Raw genomic sequence first — 22,074 nt, forward strand, 5'->3', positions numbered from 1 at the left:
AAACAACTTTTGTAAAACATTATGAGTACAAGTGTGCTTGTGTTATCCAAAAATCAGTTTGAGAATTATTTTGGGGTTTCCTGCACATCACAACAGTATGTGTGAAAAATACAGGATCTATAAACTATGAACTACGAGTCCGAGTGTGAAATTGAGATTGTTTAAAGGAATAGTTCACCTAAAAATGAAAATTTGCTGTAAAAATACTCACCCTTAGGCCATCTAAGATGTAGATGAGTTTGTTTCTTCATAGAAAACAGATATGGAGAAATTTAGAATCACATCAATTGCGCAAAAAATCATTAGGATATTAAGTAAAGAGCATGTTCCATGAAGATATTTTGTAAATTTACTACCATAAATATATCTAAACTTAATTTTTGGTTAGTAATATGCATTGCTAAGAACTTAATTTGGACAACTTTAAAGGCGATTTTTTTCAGTATTTAGATTTTTTTGCACCCTCAGATTCCAGATTTTCAAAGTTGAATCTCGGCCAATTATTGTCCTATCCAAACAAACCATACATCGATGGAAAACTTATTTATTAAGATTTACACATTCAGATGATGTATAAATCTCAACTTAAAAAAAATGGACTCTTATGACTGATTTTGTGGTCCATGGTCACATATTATATTAACCCACATTCACAATTAAACAGTGATTACACTAACAAAAAAAATATTAAAAAATATATGAAATCATTAATAGGAATGATATGGTCTATTATTTCAAACAAAGGGTGACTTTCTGTGTTCATGGAGGTTTTGACTAAGAAATTTCAGTGCATCATTAGTATTAAATATCAAGAATACCCAACACATGCTGCCACAGTACAAATCTTATAGTTTAACACTGCGGTACAATATCAAAGGAGAAGCGCTCGGGCCTGGAGTTGTCAGCATGGTTCCTTCAAGACCAGACAAGAAAAAACACAAACTTTTTTTTACTTTTCCTCCTGCAGTGCATTTGTGCCAGCCGGAATGAGGAGGAAAATGTGAAAAACAATTAGACATGGAGAGAAGGGGAATATCTGGAGAATGAGAAATGACTACTGGAACGTAAATCCGACACTAAGCGAAGGGTATGGCCAAATACATTTGTGCTGTCAAAGGCAGACGAGTATAAAAAGAGACGTTGAGGTACGCTCCACCCTGACATCATTTTAGCATGGGTTATTTTAGAGCGATTTAAGGATCTGATACCTTTTTGTGGTCCCTCTATCATCACAGTACTGTACTGACTTCTATAGAAACCTGCAGATACCCAAAACATCATAAATCTTCTGAAAATCTAACTGATTATTTGGCAATCGAGCCTCCAAAAAAGAAGCCATTTAAAAACCGCATCAGGCTTCAGTGCCAGTAAGGCTGAATTTGGGCTAAACCAGGTATCCAGTTTCAAAAACGGGTGGATCTAGGCAGGTAAGTGAGTCTCTTTCTCTTTTCTAAGGAGTAGCTAATCTCCTCTCAGGTTTAGATTCCTCAGCTGGATGCTTTGAGGAGAAGGAAGTGAGGGGTGGGTAAACTGCTGGGCTCTCACAGGAGGGATTAGAGCGGCTATATATCATTGTGACAAACCTTTTCAGAGCATGACAGGCCACCAGGCCCTGTGTGCGAAGGAGATCCTGTGACACTTCCTGTCACTCACTGGCCAGGCACTGATAGGGCCAAAAATGACCTATATTGTCACCGTCAGATCACCTTACTGACACCAAGGCACACGTTAAATAGTTATTATAAAGCCTATCTATCTACCGTTTAAAAGTTTGGGGTCAGTGTTTTCTTTTGAAAGAAATGAATACGTTTATTCAGCAAGAACACATTAAACTCATCAAAAGTGACAGTAATGTATTTCATTGTTTCATCATAAAAAAAGCTGTTCTTTTAACGTTTTGATTCATTGATGAATCCTGAAAAGGGATATTATAATATCAGGATATTAGAAAATATAGGATATTGCTGAAAATACAGCTTTGACGTCACTGGAATAAATTACAGTTATATATTAAAATAGAAAACATTTTTAAATTTTAAATTGCAATAATATTTCACAATATCCCTGTTTATTTGATCAAATAAATGCAGCCTTGGTGAGTATCTATCTATCTATCTATCTATCTATCTATCTATCTATCTATCTATCTATCTATCTATCTATCTATCAACATTTACAGTACAAAGCTGCTATGTGGCTGTTAGCATCATGCTTGCCTCAGTCTGGATTTAATAAGGAAAACTTTGCATATTACAAACATACCGTGGAAAGACTGAAAGAAATGATTTGTTTAACGAGGCATGTCATTGTTTACATACGATGGATCACGCAAACATCTCTTCGCTATCTACGTGGAGGGTGATTAGCGAGAAATACTTGTACCTGGGGGTCCATGACATGGAGGTTTCGTTAAAGTGTTGAAATACTGAAGTCAAATCCTGTCCTAAAAGTAATGCGTCAATGAACAAACTGAATACAGTCAAGATATTTTACATTCTTGAAGCAAGAATGACGCAATGTTTTTAATGAAGACTGAATGTGTATTTATGAGAAGATGTTTACCAATCCTTATTAGATGCCAGTGTTCTCAAAACAACAAACCCCCCACAAGTTAAGTGCTCCATATGTACAAACATCTGGCTAGGAAAAACAAACCCAAAGATTCTAATCAAATAATCCTGGAAGACTACAGCGACAAAATCTTCCGCATGTCAACTTAAACTACACCTTAACTAAACTATTCTTAAACTACATCATCTTTAGGGCAGACAAAAGAAATGACCATTTATACATGTCAAAGTACAGTTGTTTAATACAATATTCTCTAAAAGCATCCGTTTTACAAACATAGCCATCATCATCGGGCAATTTTTATAATGAAACCTATTTATATTATCTATTTTAAAATAATATTCCACCTTGCAGTCCATTTATAATGTAAAACTCTCTTTTAACCCTTAGAATGTAACTATATATTTTTCCTACCGTGCCTTTAAGAAACATAACTTTATATGTGAAATGAGCAACAGTGCTTTACCCTAGGTGAAGCTATTGTTAAATTTATGGCCAGTTTATGCAGAAATCCGTATTTATAATGTTTTTTCATAATGCAGCAAGTTATTTCATCTTAAAAGATCAATGAAAACTAAATTGCTTGTGATATGAGCCTTTTAAAGTTTCCCAGCGGTGATCATCAAAACCTGATTTTGACTGCATGAATGATGCCAGTGGAATAAATTCGGTATAGAATTAGGCAATGGAAAGTCTATATATTTAACCGCAGGCTCATCCAAAAACCCTCAGGCGTGACTAGCAGCAGAAAACGTCTGACAGTTTCACTGCATCTCAAAAATGATCTGGATAAAATACCGAATTAGGAGGCATGACCTCTAATTGAGAAAACTTATATCACATTCTGTATGAAGGTAGTTGGACGGGTCAGAACTCACAAAGCGAGTCTTGGCAGCTATTTTGTGAAGCATGAATAAGCGCATCTGGGAGGAATTATCCTCATTATTACGAGACCTATAAGCGTGATTTATGCCTGGTCTTTATCTGCACTTCCACTATCTCACAAAAATAAGCATTTTATCACGACGAACACATATTACAGTCACTCCCTCTGCTGTCTGAGCTTTTTCAATGGGGGCCGCAGCCAAGCAGGGCAAATTCACACATCACTCTCTATGATTTTTTTCCCCCGAGCCACAATGGCTAATATATAGTGAAATCTTTTTATTAATTCTCCAAAGGACATGTTTTAGACCTCCTGACCAAGCAATGAGACAAGGTTCCTCTTGGATGTTCCTAGACCTTTTATTCAGGCCAAATCAGGCTCAGATAAAGCTTATAAACAAAGCTATATTTTCAGATTTTGGATGAAATATCCATTGAACAGACAATGATATCTCATTAAGAAAATTACCTTGGTGTGATCAATCTGAATTCCATAGAGCAGAACATTTCCCTGTATGACTTCAGAGGCCAGACTCCTGAAGGCTGTTAACTCGTCTGTCTTTTGGCTGTCCACAGACTGCTTTGTCATGTTCAGCTGTACCTGTCAACAAAAAAAACATCTCCGCTTATCTATAGCAGGGTTTCACAAACTGAAGGATCGTGAGGGAACAGCAGGGAGTTCATAAGTTTATGAAAACATACTAATGACAAATATGTAAAATTAAATAAATCTATATATAAAATCTATATAATTTTCGAAAAACCTACCAAAAAGATTAATTATTTTATGTTTACCTGCATCTCATGTTGTTATGGAAGCCTGCTTAAAAAAAAAAAAAAAAAGGTTATTGCGAGTTTTTCATCTCACAATTATGAGTTTTTTTTCTTGCAGTTGTGAGTTTACATCTTGCAATTCTGACTTTTTCACAACTGGGAGTTCATATTTCACAATTCTGAGAAAAAAGTCACAATTGGGAGATGTTTACTCGCAGTTGCGAGAAAAAAGTCAAAAATATAACTTCATGTATTTTTTTATTTAGTGGAGGAAACAGGCTTCCACATGTTACCAGTGACTGACATTAGAGAAATGTGCCAATGTGTTGTTAAATTATTAAAATATTAACTTCAAATCTAAACTTAAATAATAATAATAATAAAAAAAAACATTTACTAATAAAAAAGATGAAATCTTGTTTCTCTGCATCTTATGTAACCATTAAGTGACATTAGAGAAATATAAACATGAACATGTATTGTTAATTACTATTGAAATAACATTTTAAAAATAAATAATTACAAAATAAAACACTTACCAAAAAGATTAAATATTTTGTTTACCTGCATCTCATGTAACCATTGTTGTTGTTAAATTATTGAAATATAAACTGAAAATCTAAACGGAAATAAGTAAAAAAAAAAATAATAAAACACTTACTAAAGATGAAATACAGTATTTTGTTTACCTGCAACTTAAAATCTGAACTGAAATAAATAATTATTAAAACTAAATAAAACACTTACTTAAAAAGATGAAATATTTTGTTTACATGCAACTCATGTAACCCTTAACTGACATTACAGACATATGAACAAGCAAATGTGCTGTTAAATTATAGAAATATTGATTTGAAATACATTTTTAAACAATGAAACCCTTACTAAAAAGATGAAACTGTGTTTACTTGCTTGTCATGTAATCATTAACTGGCATCAGACAAACATGAATCCATTGTCAAACTATTGAAATATCTCAATATTTTAATCAAATATTCTCAAGAAGTATTTAAGTAAATATTTTAGGTCAAAGGGGTTCGGCTGCCAAAATAAAAATGGCAAATTTCTGATCAAAAGGAGTTAATAAACATTACTTATCTAAACATCTACAGTGACTTATTCAATCCAAATGGGAATTAATACTAGCATAACAACCGTGGGACAGGCCCATTAATTTTAAAAGTACCCCATAGAACTCTTAATAAACACTCAGCGCTCTCTGTGTGTTGGGACAGGTTGAGCTCCCATGCAAAACAGCAAAAAATAGCTCTTAGCGAAAAGTTTCCATTGCAACTGACCCAGCATTCACCGATGCGTTAAATTAATGCAATTTATTTTTCCGTTCGCTTACATCACCGTTTCAGGAAGATGTGGAGTGTATGCATCCGTACCAAATAAAACAGGCCGTGCTCATTTTGCAAACTGCTTGAAGAAACACATATTTCTAACAAAAGGTCATACGCCAGTATAAATTGGGGAAATGCTGTTTACTCTGATTCTAATAGATTTTTTGTAGTTTCATAACAAAGTATCTCTACAAGTACAAAAAAGGTAACTGAAAGCCCAACAGGAAATGTTATAGAATGTTAAGCGTATCCAAATGTAATGTAAGCATAAAGAAAGTCAAGCAAACCTCTGAACAGCTCTTTATAAAATAATCTTAAAGCACGGCTTGAGGTTTTACTCGCATCACACGCTCTCACAGCCACGTGTTATCATTACATCTGTGGTGATGATAAGAACAAAGCATCTGTGAAATCCAAACGAGTGAAAGCATAATGATGGAGAGTAGAGGTTATCTAACAGGCCTTCAGAGGGAATGTTAAAGGAAGCACATATGGATTGTGGGAAGGCTGGATTCCCACACTGGGGTGCGGATCCCTGGATTCAGAGATCAAAACTGCAGGCGCAGAGATTTTATGCTTTCGAAACACATTTCAGAAATTAATCAAGGTGAGAGTGATGACATTCCCAGAGATTAAGACTTAAGATGTTCTGAGGTACAAATGCTGGACATGAACCAGGAAACAAAACATCAAGGGTTTTTCCAACTGCCAACACCGCAACATCAGTAAGTTTTAGCACTTCTGTGATCTGATGCACATTGTGTGTTTCTATGGTGAAAACGACAAAATGAGTTTAAGGTTAGACTTTCACCTCTCACAATCAAATTCTCTCAAATACTTCTGTGTTCACACAATGAATGATATGTTTAGCATTATAGCAACAACCTAAGGTTAAAATAACTTCCAGGAACATAAAAACTAAATCAAATCAAGCAAACACAAAAATTAAGCAGCTGAAATTACACAAGATTTTCTAAATTAACTTAAAATTCTGAAATCTTACTAAAGTCCCTGAATGAGCGTACTTCATCAAAAAGTTTTCTACTTGCATTAAAATTAATTAATTAATTTAAACTAAACACTGAAATGGTCAATGCGGTGCATGGAAACTTACCCAAACAACAACCACTGGGTATAAACAAGCGTGGTCGGTGTCCTCAAAACATTTCACCATGTCCAGGTTTGATGCAGTCGTCTAAAACAAAGGCACAGATAACATTCATTTCACACCAAACCAGCTTGTAAGGGGCAAAAATTATGGCTGTAAATCTTACTGTGGATAAGTATTGTAAGACTTACCCAGACCAAACAGAACCTATTATTCGGATTTATTTGAAATGTTTTACATTATGTTAAGTATATATATGCGTGTGTGTGTGTGTGTGTGTGTGTGTATAGTGGGATTTTTTTTAGAAATAAATAAATACTTTTTTCAGAAAGAGCGAATTCAATAAATCAAACGTGACAGTAAAACCATTTATAATGTGCCAGAATATTTATATTTCAAATAAATGCTGTTCTTTTGAAGTTTGTTCAAATAGGCATTCCAAAAATGTTTTCAATCTATTCTAATGGATCATTTAACACTGAAGATTGGAGCCATCCCTGCTGAAAATTCAGCTTTGCCATTACAGCAATAAATCACATTTTAAAATGTATTAAAATATGAAACAGCTTTTTAAATTATAAGAATATTTCAGAATATTACTGGTTTTACTGAATTTTGGGTCAAATAAACACAGCCTTGGTGAGTATCAGAGACTTCTTTTAAAAGACCCCAAACTTTTAAATGGTAGTTTGTGAAGCCATAATGAATACAGATCAAATGTGTGTTTGCAAAAACGTTATTTGGCTATTAGGTAACAATATCCAATAGACTAGACTGTCTTATTGACGTTAGCAACAAAGTAAAGGTGTTTCAGAGTGAGATCAAAGACATATTTTGATTAAATATTACAAAGAATAGCTGTAATTTCTTTTTGAAATAAATGCACAGGTGAGTCATTCACAATAAGACTAGGAAAATGCATTAAAAAGTCAAATTTGATTTATGTCAGCTTTAACATTGAATTACTGTGTTGTATTGATTGTGTGTGTGTGTGTATAACTGACGTACAGAAATGTGAATGAAGTTTCGGGTTTTGGACAGGTACTCTGTATTACTTTCCTTTGCACATGGAATGACGTCTGTCTCCATCTGAGAAAAGGAGAAAAGAGTCCAAATTCAATAAAACAAGCAATCTCACCATCACGGCAGACAAAAATTTTATTTATTAAGATCTAATGATTCATCCCTTATCATAAAAAGCAACAAGCACAGATGCTCTGCATATGAAATAATATTTTAGTCCTCATATCAAATGACCTGGCCTTGTCGAATATATTGTACAGAGATGAAATAAACAGAAGTGTTTGGCACAGACTCGACCTTGACGAGAAAACTGGAAATATGAAATTGTTATTGGAAACACATGCAAGGACTTATTCGCTCTTGAAAGATAACCAACCGCGGCTTTAGACGAAAACCAGCTCGCTCCAACCTGTGGATTTACGAGATCATTTCGACATCTGAACCAGGTTGGGCTGTTGAGCCCACACGAGATACTGTTCAAAGGTTATTTAAATGGTGGCGAAGCAAGAATAAGTGCTTCATAATGACCAAAACCAAAAAACAAGCCACACAATTGGTTCTCATTTTACTTTACAGATCATGCAAAAATTCTGGTAATACATACAAACAACCTTTATGATCATTTTTAGGGATTTGTAAGCTATTCAAAAACAGAAATGTTTTTACCAGGCAAGGAATTCAATTTTAACCGCAGTTACGTGTTTGGAATCATGTCGGCTCATGTTGTGGCTTAATCCGAGGTTGACGTAGGAATACATTACAGTCAATCAATAGTTATGCAGTATCACTGAAATGCCAGGATTACATGTAGTCAATGGAATTTTATAGTCTCCGATGGATCTAAAGTGGATTTTCTTTCGTGTGAGATTTACTTATGCAGCTTAAAATTATATATACTCTATCTACATGCTCTCAGTTCGAAGTTATCTCGAAATCTCACCGCTGAGGAATGCGAATATCACTCTGTCATATACGAAATGCCACGTTCGAGATCCGCACTTTATGGCACACGGATTCAGACTCTAATCCTCTGTGTCCAAGCAAAAAGTGTTCGACCCTAGTGAACTTGAGTCTTTGATGAAAGTAGACAGCAAGCCATTCCAGTTCTTATCAGTAGCATACATGGATGTAATTATTACATCTCGCTAAAAGGATCATCTTATCACTCTCTGTTGTCCTTTATTACCAAAATACGTACCTAGAGCCAATCGTACCACCTGCACGCCTGGAATGGTCCCAACTTTGAGTTTCATTTTGCTGTAATGGAGATACTGTAATGGGGCTTAGATTTACAAATGGCACTGGGACAAATTTGATTCCTCATCTCTAATCTCCTCCTTTTCTTTCATCTCCCTTGAGTCGCAGGATCGGCTCAGGAGAACTGACCCCGGTCGGCACCTGGGGGAGCGGCAACGCCTGGAACCAATCAGCCGTACGGGACGCTGGCTGCTCTCATGTTTGCAACATTATCAAGAGGACGACATGTGCTTGATGAAGAACTTGGAATGGCTACAAAGGAGGATGGGCTTCCAGAGCACAGAGCCTGAATAAAAGATGGATCTTCTACAGCGAGAGCTACAATGTGAAGACGTCTCCAGCTGGACCGGCTCCAAAAATCAGTGTGGAATAAATGGGAAAGTGGTCACACTTGTACAAGACACCTTATCCATTTCAGCAAGTACATCCATTGGTATGGCTAGGTTATCACTCTCACCATATGTTAGTCTCATGCAGTTGCAGGATAGGTGAGAGCTTGACAGGGTGAGTAGGAAATTGGGGTAAAAGGGGTTGAGATGGAGACAGACAGCTTTAAACATCTACATATGCAACACATTCCTAAGCAAAGACTATTTACCTAAACCGTAAGACAAGGGATGTAATCTTAACATACCATGTTCAGATTTTTCTGAAGCGTTTTGGCCAATTCAACGGCTTCTGCTTCCGCTCCTGCGATGATACATGCTGACATTGAAAGAGTCTCTGAAGAGAAAATGAAATGCTTCAAGACAAAACGGATAATAAAGTGCAAGAGTATGTTTGATATAACCTTAGTCACTGTAATTTAACCCTGTTTACAAACCAGTTTTGGAGAAGCTACTGTAAGAGTGTTGGAAAAAATAAAATAAAATAAAAATAGTGTTATGTAAAAGAAAAAAAAAAAATACAATATATATTAAGAAATTACAGAATTGAATTTCTTAGTTTCTTCATGTTCTAATGGGTGATATTCCACTTCAACCATTTTATCTCAAGAAAACAGGATAAGCTTCTTTCATATTGAAAGGTATCAAAGTTCATCAGAGTGTCTTAGCAACAATCAATGTATTTAAATTCATGGATAAATGGCTTTTTCCTGACCTTTCGTTAAAGGTAAAAGCACGGATATAGTGGACTAGGCAAAGAAAAGTTTAAATACAGTCAGAGGGATTCTTTATTGCATGGACAGAACTCAGAAAGAGGTAGGAGACCCAGCCGAGTTCAAAGCATTTTTGGGCAATCTGTTGTTTTATTCCACTGAAGTTGGTATTTTGGAACTGGGTTATAAGCCAACAGCAGCTTAGTGCACTGGATGAATAGAAAAGGTCATAATTATAGTAAATAAGTGCATGGAAACTTTGCTAAAATCACGTACACAGTACAACCAAACCACCCCATATTTATGAAAATATAAAATTTTACCCAGTTCTTCGATTTCTGTCCAAACCAGAGAACTGGCCCTTTAAACGGGCAACTCATACCTTACAGGTCATAATAGGTCATTTCTATAATTTCTCTTAAAAAGACTGTTTGTATAAAAAGACAGCATGTAGACATCTTGAAATGGTGGTTAGCCTTTGTGGTTCACAATCTTTCTTTGTATATTTACATACACGTTACTAACATTTTGTTTTTGCCCAATGATCCTGACTGTGGAAAATGGTCTATTTTGACTTGCCCTGTTAAAATGTATAATCAAACAGCATCAAGTCTGCAGTAACAACAGTGAATGGCAATAGTGTATTCCCAGCAATGACTCAAATCGGTGGCTGGTGAAATATTTATTTCTTTCCTGCACAACTTAAATACAATACCTTTAATAATAGCCTCCGCAGCTGCTAGATCTCGCTTGTATGTTACCTACAGTACAAGATAAAAACATCACATTAAAAGAGAAACAACTTTGTTTGTGCTTAAAAGAAATGTGCCACATATGACTGAACATTAGTTTTGTTGTTGTACAAACTGTTAGGATTTGTTGCAATATATATACTCATACAGTGCCGTCCAAAATCTGAGACCACTAGTAAATATACTTCTGCTGTACGTTTTACTAATGCAATACAAACCTTTTCATTACAGCAGATTATCAGTATGACATGAATTTCTTGCCAAACAGGTGAACATTTCACAAATCTGAGGTACAATATTCAAAACTTTTATAATAATTCAATATTTTCCAAAATATGCATGAGTAAAATCCTTTTTCAGTCTTTTTTCCTTAACAAAATATCTTAATTTCTTAGTTTCTAATGGGTGATATTGTTTCAAATCCCTGACTTTGATGGCACGATGCAGATGTACATTTTTGCTAATTAACAAAAACAGCAACATCTTGTACAACCTCATATTTATTATAGGGTAAAATTTAAATATTAACTCTAACTCTATTTTTCTTTAAAAATTAACCACAGTATCACACAATTCGATCATGATAACCAAATGTAAAACCACACATAGCTCCTCACTACCATGGTAAAATGTAACTATATGGTTTCTATGGTATTTGTATGAAAAACAGTAGCCTAAATACATTTAGTATAAAAATATTCACAATTGCTCTAGTCTAGCTCAATAACAACCAGTACTCCTTTAATACATGTCTACATTAATATAGATTTCATTATATAAATATAATAAAACTCCAAATGTATATCCCATATTTCTGCCACAATACCTTCGTCCAGTACAGTAAATACATGGTAAACTCGTGGAAAAGCCTTCTAACAGGAATCTTCATGGCACAGTGTTTTCTCATGTTTGTCAGTGCTATTGAAAACATTAGGACTGTTACATCTGGCTTTAAACTAAATCACCTTGACATTTGTGTTCATGCGCTTCTTGCTGGATCTCACAGCACTGATCACGTGATCAAAAAAGCTGACTCGTGGACAAAATGTTAAAATGCAGAGAAAAGATGTATCAAATTTATGTGGATTAATGTGGAAGCAGACTTAAGTGACCTAGCAATTCTAGATGTAGAGATGTTTCCAGGTTTAAATGGTTAAAAAAAAAATGTTTTCAAAGTGATCTCAGACTTTTGGACCCACTATGTATGGCATAAATCCTATACGTATGACAACAAAAAGTCAAACCTTTCTTTCCTTACTTTCCACAGAGTCGGTGGTCCTTCTATGAGCTTTGCATTCGTGCCACAGTACTGCAGGGCCAAGTGTAGGCACTCGGTGCCAAACTCAAAGTCAAATTCACTGCACTGCAAAGGAGAAACCAGAACAAAATGAAACGAGAAGCTCCAGTTTGATAAATGCTGATGACGTGCTGAGAACCATAGAAACCTCCAGTCAAACACCTGTGCAGGAACTAACTTTTGCGGTCATGAAAGACTGTTTCTTATAGAAACAAGCAACTGGGCATGGGATTTTTGTACAAAATGTCACTGATTCTGGTAACACATTAAAAAAGCTGAATAGAGTTCTTGAAGCGACAGCGGTTGGATTACACAACCTAAATCATGCCACCCGAGACGTTACGAGGGCAAAATCTACAGCAATATTTCATCCCGGGTGGAGAGGAGAGCTTCGCTTACATGGCGCTGTGATTTCAAGGCAAATTAAAGGAGAAAGTCCTGCAATCATTTAACCTTTGGCATTTCCCCCCCCCCCCCCCTTTTCATCAACGCACAGCTAGACCCTTACGGGGTTGGATGTCTCTTCTTTTGTGAAGCTCAAGCTCTCAGAGATTCAATGAGATGATGGCATGCTGAAATGGCATCAGTCATTTCGAGGCTACCACAGAGAGGGTTTTGACACATGGCCGTTGGCTACATCCAAAAACCCTCACTCAAAAAACACCCACCTGAAATAACTCCCATTGTAAAAAGCGTCAAACGCACTGAATGCTACATAAAAAAGAAGTATGGACTGCCTTATGTCACGTGATGGCAGGGTCTCAGAAAATTGGGTTCAAAAAACAAGGAGAAGCATATAAATCTTCACAGACCCTTCACTGTTGGGCTTGGCGAAGAAAAGCCCCAGAAGAGTCGGAGTGTCAGGTAACACCCAAGCGGGCTTGATATTACCCATTCTTCAGATTGCCTCATCCTCTGTATTTCTTCATGTCATGGTTTTATCTTTATTTCGAATTAATTGAGGACAGACAGCTGTGACGTGACACAGAAAACTCACGCTAATGTTCGATATCGCAGCCAAAAACAACAAGACTGTGAAATCAAAGTTTTCCAGAAGCAAAAAAATTCAGCACCCAAAAAAAAAAAAAAAAACAGCCTTCTCAGCAGCCCTATAAATCTCAATGCTTGTTTTTAACACTTCTATCTGTTACTGTTATCGAAAGTTTAACAAAGGTTTAATCAGATCCAAAGTTCACAGTCGTACAGTAATAAATGACGTAAAAAAGGATGAAATGCACTGCACTCCACCTGAGAAACGTTATTAGTCTGGATGAGAAAGCAGCCTTTCTGTGAAAGCATTGTTTGAGTTGATCTTGAGAAGAAATACTGCAATAAAACTGTGATCTTGCAGTCAGCTATGTAACCTAGGCCAGACTAAACAATTATGATTTATTACTTTGACACACTAAACTAACTACCATGGGAATAATAATAAAAGTCACAGTGCCTTAGAGCAGAAGAACCAGTGGGTTTATGCAAATCTGAGGGACAATGAACAAGAGAGGCAAGTTGGTCCAAGTTGAACATTGAGAGTTTCAGTGAGGTAATATTCGTAATAAGCGCCAAGCTCAAAACACATTGGATAGTATACTACATTAAAAAAAAATAGAGAAATGTGATGGAAGGGTCACAATGGCTACTGGGTTCAAAAAAGTATTTATAAAACGGATAGTTCCGGTCCTTGATTCTGATTGAGCCACGTTCGAATTGGTTGTAAATTACACTACAAACCTACACCTTTGTTTACTTGGTGTGTTGCTTGCCAACCACTTTGTTCCATCCATAGATTCCAACCACAACTGTTTCTGAGGAACTACATTGTTTGGTGGAAGAATACTGTTTTTATTAATATCATTACACTTATTTGCTCTGTTCTATTTTGTGAAACCTTACTAAGTATATGGAATAACCGCTTTATAAAAGCAATAAGCCCCGGGAAGCGCCTTCTATATATATATAAACAATTTATTTGATTAAAATGTACATAAGAATGTAATTATTATGATTGAAATTCTCAGAAAATTGGGTTCAAAGAGTAAAGGCAGTGCAGAAATCTAAAGAATAAATATATAAATAATTCTTAGATAAATATATATTTTAATATATAAAATAATTGTTATACATATTACATAAATATTTATTTATAATTGTATTTATATTGATTTTATAAAAATGCGTACAACAAAACAGAAATAGAACAGTCCCGTAGAAAATTGGGTTCAAAAAGCAAATGCACATAAATCAATATAAATAATAAAATATTAAATGCATAAGAAAATGTACATAAATATATATTTTAAAATATTTATTTTACAAAAATGCACATAAAACATTTTTCGATGGAAAAAATAAAAATAATGGGTTAAAAAGGCAACATCAGTGCATAAATCTAATATAAATAATAATAATAATCAATACTTCTCTGTATATATTTTTTTGTTTTGTATAAAAACATATAAACAGATTGAAATGCCTAAAATTACCATAAAAATCACTGTGGGAATGTCAAGGTGACAGTCAACTTTAATGTACTTTGCACACTGAATCTGAGGTTTATTCCAACCAATAAATGTGTCTGGGTTGCTCATACCCGCTGGTAGGCCTGGAAAATAATGTCATAAAGAAATCCTTGAGGCATTTCACTGGCTCTGTACTTTGCTCTCTCCAGCGAGTGGTCCAGGTAGCCCTCTGACGTGGTTGCAATGACAGTGGACACCAGAGAACGTATTGCTCCCGAGGCCTGAAAAAACAAGGTAGACAATAGGACAATTAAAAACATGCCCTGTAAAATATCTATTTATTCATGATTGCTAAACAATGGTGCATTAGGGTCAGGCAATGAATCACTATCCTTCTCATATTCTTTTGAGTGTTTCATAAACATATGGGTTTTGCTTTCCAGCCCTCGTCACAGCCGTGGAGAGGAGATTTAGAAGAAAATCACAGAAATGTTCAACCTCACGCATCAAAGCCAGCAAAAACATTGCTAAAACATCTGATCCGGTTTCATGCTGTAAGGAGTAGTGCTGAGAGGTGTCAACAATATGTTTATCTTAGTGATTTATGGATATTGGAACAGCCCGCGATGCAGTCAAACCACAAACCAAGCTGGATTTCTCGTCTTCTGCGGAGTTATTCTGTTCCTGATGCAGATTTCATGACGTTTGCCTTGAAGGGTGGGCTATATGTAGCGGATTCTTGTTCTGTAGCATATATTAAAAAGACTTTCTCCGAATTGAGTTTTTCCATATTTATTATATAACAACTTCACACATATCTCTGAAGCCTGCATCAGGAATTGTCTTTCGACGGCTTAACGTGGTCTGACTTTCACTCACCTCATAAATTTGACAGATATGTAGACCGTGGAACAGCAGATTAAGGGAAGGAGTGTTCAGATAGTGTGGACATTCATCACCACAAACATTTCAGGGAGCGTTTTAAAATGAATTATTCCAAATGACAGCCACAGAAAAAAGGTATATTTGAAATAAATCATAACTTGTATATAATTTAGCTCAATTTGGAGCTTTTATATTGTAGCATATATGATACTCTTGGGCAGAGATAAACATAGGTTTTCATTTTTTTTTCTCCAAACTGTTATTAAAGGGGTCATATGACGTTGCTAAAAATAACATTATTTTGTGTATTTGGTGTAATGCAATGTGTTTATGCGGTTTAAGGTAAAAAAAACACATTTTCCACATACTGTACATTATTGTTGCTCCTCTACGCCCTGCCTTTCTGAAACGCGCTGATTTTTACAAAGCTCATCATTCTGAGAAGCGCGGCGTGCTCTGATTCTATCCAGTGTGTTGTGATTGGCTGAATACCTCAAGCGTGAGATGGAAATGTTACGCCGTTTACCGTATTGTGATGCCGTGTCCCAGCGCGATGACACAAAACAATAAAACCCATTATAAACGAGGCATTTGTTGCATCCAGTGGGACATAATTACTGATTTTAATGACTTACACTGTCTTTTTATGCATCGTGCCACGTAAACATTACCATGTCTGCATTTGTGATCGGAGAAACGACAAAGCACCACTCTACACTGCTCAAAACTCACGTTTGAAACGTCAGTGGCAAATTCTTTAAATAAGAAAACGTACTTACAGGCTGTGAGTCAGAAGCAACAGACTGTCCTTGCAAAGTTGGAATTGCCCCACTTTATAGAAAAAGCCTGTGTGCAAACCAGGATTGTAGGCTACTCTTCCAGGTTCAGGAAATAGTTCTCCGTAAAATGCGCTGCACACACTCTAATATTTGGCTACAGCGAGAATAATAGTTATGCCTTCTTTGTGTATACATTTGAGCGGTGTTTTGCAAATCTTCGCACATTGTGATGTAGACATGTGGGGGCGTGTTTGAATGAGCCGTTTTAGGGGGGCGTGGCAGAGTCTTAACTTTTATAAAGAATATCTCTTTGGTTATGAGACTTTAGTCTTTGCAACTTCAGGGATCTTATTTTTGCACAAACAGCTTGTAACACTCCAAAGGGAAAGGAAAACTTGAAATCGCATCATATGACCCCTTTAAATGCCATATAAATGCACTACTTTCAAACTAAATCTGGATAAAGAAGAGAAAACAAACCCCTTGCTCTTTAGCTGCTAGGGTGATTTTCAACAAAAGGTCTTCTTCCACAAACGGCCGTACGGCATCGTGGATGATAACCACTTTTGGTTTGGGCATCAGTGAGTCTGTAGTGCTGCTGAAGGCCTGAAGTCCGTTGAAGATTGACCTGTGTCTGGTGGTTCCCCCGTGGACTACTTTTACCTTTGTGTGATTACATTTCTGGACAATATTCAGCATCAAGTCATGATTCTCCTTAGCAACCACAACGACAACAGTTCCAATCCATGATAACCTGTCGAGAAATTACAGGCAGAAGAGCTTTCGTTTGTCAAGACTTAAATACTATCAAAAGAAACTAAATAATCGCTGTGGCAGAGTAAGGGAACAAATTGCATGTTATGCTGCATTAAGCAGTTATTATAGTATTACTAACATGTAAATATAGTTTTTGTTAATATTTTGAATCAACTTCATTTTAATTTTCAGTCATTTCTTTATGAGCTTGTTACTTATTTTTTCTAGTTTTTCTTTTTTCAAATACTTCCTTTTAGGTAGGGGTGGGTGGTATGACCAAAATCTGCATATTCCTCACGGTTTAAATTGCATATATTTCTTCTTATTAATTACAAAAGTGATTTAGTCGAGAGCAGTGAAAGATTTTCTCTCTTTTGTTGGTTGATTAACATAGATGACAGACAGCAGGAATATTAGCCTGCTGTCACTTTAAGAGCTGCCCCGATCTAATATACATGTTTTCTTTCTCAACTGTTTGCTTTCACTTAAGACCTAAATGATTGTGTTTACGAGGATACTTGTAAAGACGAGCATTTTGACACAAACAAGTGTGTGTATTTAGGTTTCATTTATTTCCATCTGTTTTTGTTTTATAGTTCAAGTCTTAGTTTTTATTTATTTCTATTTAGTAATGTCAGTTAGCTGCCAAAGCAAAATATCTCATTTTCATTTAAAGTTTTTCCTTACACAATTACATTTTATTTCTGCTGTCTTTCAATTAACAACAAATAAATAAATAAATAGTTTTAGTATAATAGTTTAATGATAATAACACTGGCTGTAAGTGCCTTTTGTGGCATCAAACGAAATTACAAAAACTTTGCATGACCTTTTGTAAACCCTTCACAATGGTAGGATGTTGTTGTTGGTTGTCAGTGTGTTGTTGAGTTGTTAGTTATCCATTCGCTTGGGTGTCCTGGGTGGTTTTTTAATGATAGTTACATTCTCATACCCTATTCCTTTCAGAGGGCAGGGGTTCTTAACTCCGAGATCCACTTTCCTGCAGAGTTCAGCTCCAACTCTAATTAAACACAGTTAAAGGTCAGTGCTAAACTCTGCAGAAAAATGGGTCTTGAGGGCCAGAGTTGAGAACCCCTGGTGTCGGGGACCATAAAACTGTTCCTTGGAACGCACTTCTGCGTCATCTTGCCAAGCCAATTAAGCTTTAACAAATTAAATGTGTGCAAGGATCATGAATCAATGTACCCTACGAAGTACAACACGGTTTGGAACGACCCTTCAAGAGTAGTAGTCTCTAAATTCATAGTATTCACAAAACCGTAAACAAAAACTATCCAGGTGTACTTATGCCAATAACATTACATAACATTACATTCTACACACATTCATACTATATAGAACATACATGAAGTACTTATTCAATAGAAGAAGTACCTGCTCAGTTATCGTGGTATGCGATTTTCAATGCAACCTGTGTACTGAATTTAATTAAGTTCTCAACCATGAAAGAACTAAGTAGGAATACATTAACATATTACGACAATGAAAAATGAAATAAAAAACAAAAGATCAAATTATATAACTTACAGTAGGTCATCTGCGTACAGTACATCCTACTCTTCTTCTGATATGCTGTTTTTTGCATTCTCGAGTGTATGGAAGTACATATTTTAGAACCCAGAGAGAAGTATAATACAATATCTCAAGTACGCTTATTTAGGCCACGTCATAAATGTAATATTCCAAAAATGAATTACAACTGTTCTGTTTATACTTTTGTCCCTGAAAATTGAAGTGACAGTTTTTTGAATATGAAACTCACAGCAACCTTTTACTTCACAGTGCAATTTATTAAATATGCCAAGTCAGTGTCAAGTGCTTTTAGCCTTTCCCAAGTCTTGCAGCATCTGCAGATGTTCTTAATAAGGATTGAAAAAGCTGTTCTGGACAAGATTTACATGCAGTAGGTGTCCTTGGACTACTGTCTGGGGGAGGGAGTCCAGTTGTCAAAATAGCTTTTATTGTTGTTCTGTTTTCGTCTGCTAATATCAAATTACGTGTCAAGTATGTTGGTTAATAAAATCAGTTTCGTGTGCTCACTGACGCGGAATATCAAGTCTCACCTCTCAAACGCTTGAATCGTGTAGCTTATCAGTGGTCTGTTGAGAATGGTGCAGAATTGTTTCGGTGTGGCCAGTCCCATTCTTTCCCCAGAGCCACCGGCGGGAAGAACTACAGCCACCGGGAAATCCACCGCCGCGCAACCGAGCCGGTCCGCGCCCCGCTCGGCGTCGCGTTCCAGCAGACAGCCGGGATCCAGAGGCCTGTCGGAGGAAGAACAGCGCTCCTGCTGCATTTCTCCAGCGTCCTAATAAGCTCCTCACTTGTGGCAGCCGTGTTCACGGGAAGAACCTGTTAACCGACTTTCTGCATCGCCGTTCGGCGGTTGATTTCAGCTATATTTCGCGGCAGTAGTGTTGCAGCTTTCCCGCTGTTACTCTGTATCAGAGTGAGCCTGTTGTCCACTCATCAAGACATTGCACTGCAGCAGCTGGGAATGGGATCTCATCTCATATTATAGCTTCATTTATCATATCATATCATATTCATTTATTTTATTTTTATGATCTAACTTTTACCAAATTATGGCAAGCCGTTTTAACATGTGTTTCTTTAACTAGTAGCCTATCAGCTTATAATTACTATGCATAGTTACAGGCATTTTTTTTTTTCAATAGTATTATTAAAACAAGCTACTAGTTACTCAGTTGTTAATACTAAATTTATTTAGTCACTTTTTGGTATGAGTCAGAATGACTTCATATTCACTTTAAAATGAGATGTTACTATTAATTAATTATACTAGTGGTTTTTTAATTAATTAGGAAAACCTGACTATTTAAATTGTTACAGTAAACTAAATAATAAATAGCACATGATTAATAGTCATTTCCATTATACTGAAAAAGAAACTATAAGCAATAGTAAAATGAGTTACTAATACACTTGCATGTGGTAACTAATTCAAAATAGAATTTAACTCGTTTTAAATGGCTTGTCATAGTCTTTTTCTGTGATGACAGCTGATGATTGACTGTTGGTGAAAATGAAATGATTAAATATTGCCATTAACACCACCTTGTTTTATATGCCAGGTTGCACTTGAAAGAGGCATATAAAATGTTATTCTTAATTATTAATATTGATAATCTAAGTTAGATAATAATTTTCACTATTTTTATCTATGTTTGTCTATGCATGAAACAAAAATTAGTCATGTTAATTAATGTATTGAATTAATGGACCTTATAGTTCAGTTAAAAGGCATCATTTGGAGTTCAAAATGTCACCTCATGCAGATGTAAATTATTATACTGAGACATTTTCGTGATGTTTTAATTTGAATGCTTTTACACCATAATAGTCAATATGAGCATTGTCACTATAGTGCAGTATCTTGTCCGAATAATGCTTGCACAAACTAAAAATGTTTCAAAGTCAGAGCAAAGTCAAGGCAAAATATATTACATCAGCTTATACGTCACAATATTACACATAAAGGTCCTGCAAAACAATCAATTACATAAACAAATGCATATGTATATGTACAGACATTTAATTTACATGTAGCTATGCATTTCTCGGGTTTGAGAACTGCTCTTATTGTCGCTGAACACAAAGAGTTACAGTATATACCACAGCAAGTGATTACCACACATATCAGGCAGTGACGACAAAAAACATATTTGTAATGTAATATGCAGTTGTCATTGTCAGTCTCTTTGACGTTATAATGGACAGGTCTTCACTACTGGCTGCATGTTGATTGAGATTATATTGGTGATGAGATTTAGTCTTTATTTTCTCTTCTTTTCAAAGACTGCAGTGGACATCTGGTTTCACAGTGAACTCAGAGCCCTGCATTTGCTCTTAAGGGCAGCACAAAGAAAGTTCAGTGCTCCTGTGAGCTGACGTCACAAGCTCTCTCGTTCATATTGAGTTCTTTTAAAAGGAAAAATCTAGCTCAGTCCGAGCACAGCCTACTTTAGCTTTCCGTCCTGGTGCCCCCTTTGTTCTTTTGCTTTTTTATCTGGGTATGAGCGTATCCCTCAGACTTGACCCCTGATTCATTGTGCTGTCTCGTGTATCTTTTGCATTTGCAGGAGGTCACCACTGTGATCTTGTAGGTCCTGGTGCTGCCATCCTGACACTGGAGCTGAATCCGCTGGGTGCGGGTCTTGTCGTTCACACAGCGCCAGTCCTGACTGTTTCGGCGGTTCCAGAACTTCCTACCATATCCGCCGATCCAGTTGGGCAGCATCTGAGCTGGAAGACACTCCCCTGTGCACACCAGTTCCTTAACAGGGTTGATGCTCGTGCACTGGCCATCGGAGATGTACTTTGTGGATCGCAGCTCTCTGCAGCCGACTGGGGTTCGTTCTGTAACACAAAGTGATAAATAACATTTAGCCAGATTTGCATATCAATATCAGATCAACACAAGTCTTTTAAGATCTATGACAGCATTCACCTTGGTGCTGTAACATGAACAGACATAAACAACAGTGGTATGGATGATATGCTTGGTTTGCTTTACTTAAGCCCTTATCTGAACTGAGCGGAAGTGGTTTAGCGTACAGATGAATGATGGCTCTGAGCCCCTTATTGTCAGATTTTGCCGGTGCTGCTGGCTATACTGTCAGTATTGTTCTGCCTCAGAGAAGAGCCTCCTGTCAGCGTAACCCAAGCTAAAATCTATTCACACAGCAGCAACAAACCTCAGTTACAATGTGCCCCCCTCTCCATGACAGGACGTGATGAATGGGGATGGGAGGGACATTTTCTTCCTCCCTACTTCAAGTTACGGTCGTTCAAAAAACAAACACCGTTCCCCCTGGAGACTTCCTGAAAAGCTGAGATGCACCTCCAATCTGACAAGATTCACTCAGCAGACATTGTGCTCGGCACTCTTTTATCTCTGCTGCTCGATGTGGTTGTGAGCAAAGTGACTGCGTAAACCATATAATTTCCTACAGTATTTTGCCATATGCATAGCTTACACGCAAAGCGACTTTCTCCCTTAGATTGAAACATCTGAGTAATTGCACATCATTAATACATT

At 36.3% G+C, this 22,074-nt stretch overlaps 2 protein-coding genes across 3 annotated transcripts in view; both read right to left on the bottom strand.

Moving 5' to 3' along the window:
* crppa (CDP-L-ribitol pyrophosphorylase A) overlaps nucleotides 1–19,511 on the bottom strand; it is a 31,577-nt gene extending 12,066 nt beyond the window's left edge. Inside the window, exons 1-9 of one of the 2 annotated variants that reach the window (XM_079388132.1) lie at nucleotides 19,076–19,511; nucleotides 16,716–16,989; nucleotides 14,703–14,852; nucleotides 12,074–12,178; nucleotides 10,779–10,824; nucleotides 9,599–9,687; nucleotides 7,693–7,773; nucleotides 6,691–6,771; nucleotides 3,926–4,057 (exon numbers count right to left, since the gene is read on the bottom strand). In XM_079388132.1, coding sequence (XP_079244258.1) covers nucleotides 3,926–4,057; nucleotides 6,691–6,771; nucleotides 7,693–7,773; nucleotides 9,599–9,687; nucleotides 10,779–10,824; nucleotides 12,074–12,178; nucleotides 14,703–14,852; nucleotides 16,716–16,989; nucleotides 19,076–19,308 — 1,191 coding nt within the window. In that variant the 5' untranslated portion in view covers nucleotides 19,309–19,511. Of the gene's footprint in view, nucleotides 1–3,925; nucleotides 4,058–5,198; nucleotides 6,345–6,690; nucleotides 6,772–7,692; nucleotides 7,774–9,598; nucleotides 9,688–10,778; nucleotides 10,825–12,073; nucleotides 12,179–14,702; nucleotides 14,853–16,715; nucleotides 16,990–19,075 lie in introns of those variants that run through there. The other variant, XM_079388133.1, reaches the window with a different exon arrangement.
* Nucleotides 19,512–20,338: 827 nt separating this feature from the next.
* Nucleotides 20,339–22,074, bottom strand: part of sostdc1a (sclerostin domain containing 1a) — a 2,804-nt gene continuing 1,068 nt past the window's right edge. Inside the window, exon 2 of the mRNA XM_079386957.1 lies at nucleotides 20,339–21,392. Coding sequence (XP_079243083.1) covers nucleotides 20,998–21,392 — 395 coding nt within the window. The 3' untranslated portion in view covers nucleotides 20,339–20,997. The remainder of the gene's footprint in view (nucleotides 21,393–22,074) is intronic.

The sequence above is a fragment of the Barbus barbus genome (assembly GCF_936440315.1).
Source record: "Barbus barbus genome assembly, chromosome: 31".
Taxonomy (NCBI): domain Eukaryota; kingdom Metazoa; phylum Chordata; class Actinopteri; order Cypriniformes; family Cyprinidae; genus Barbus; species Barbus barbus.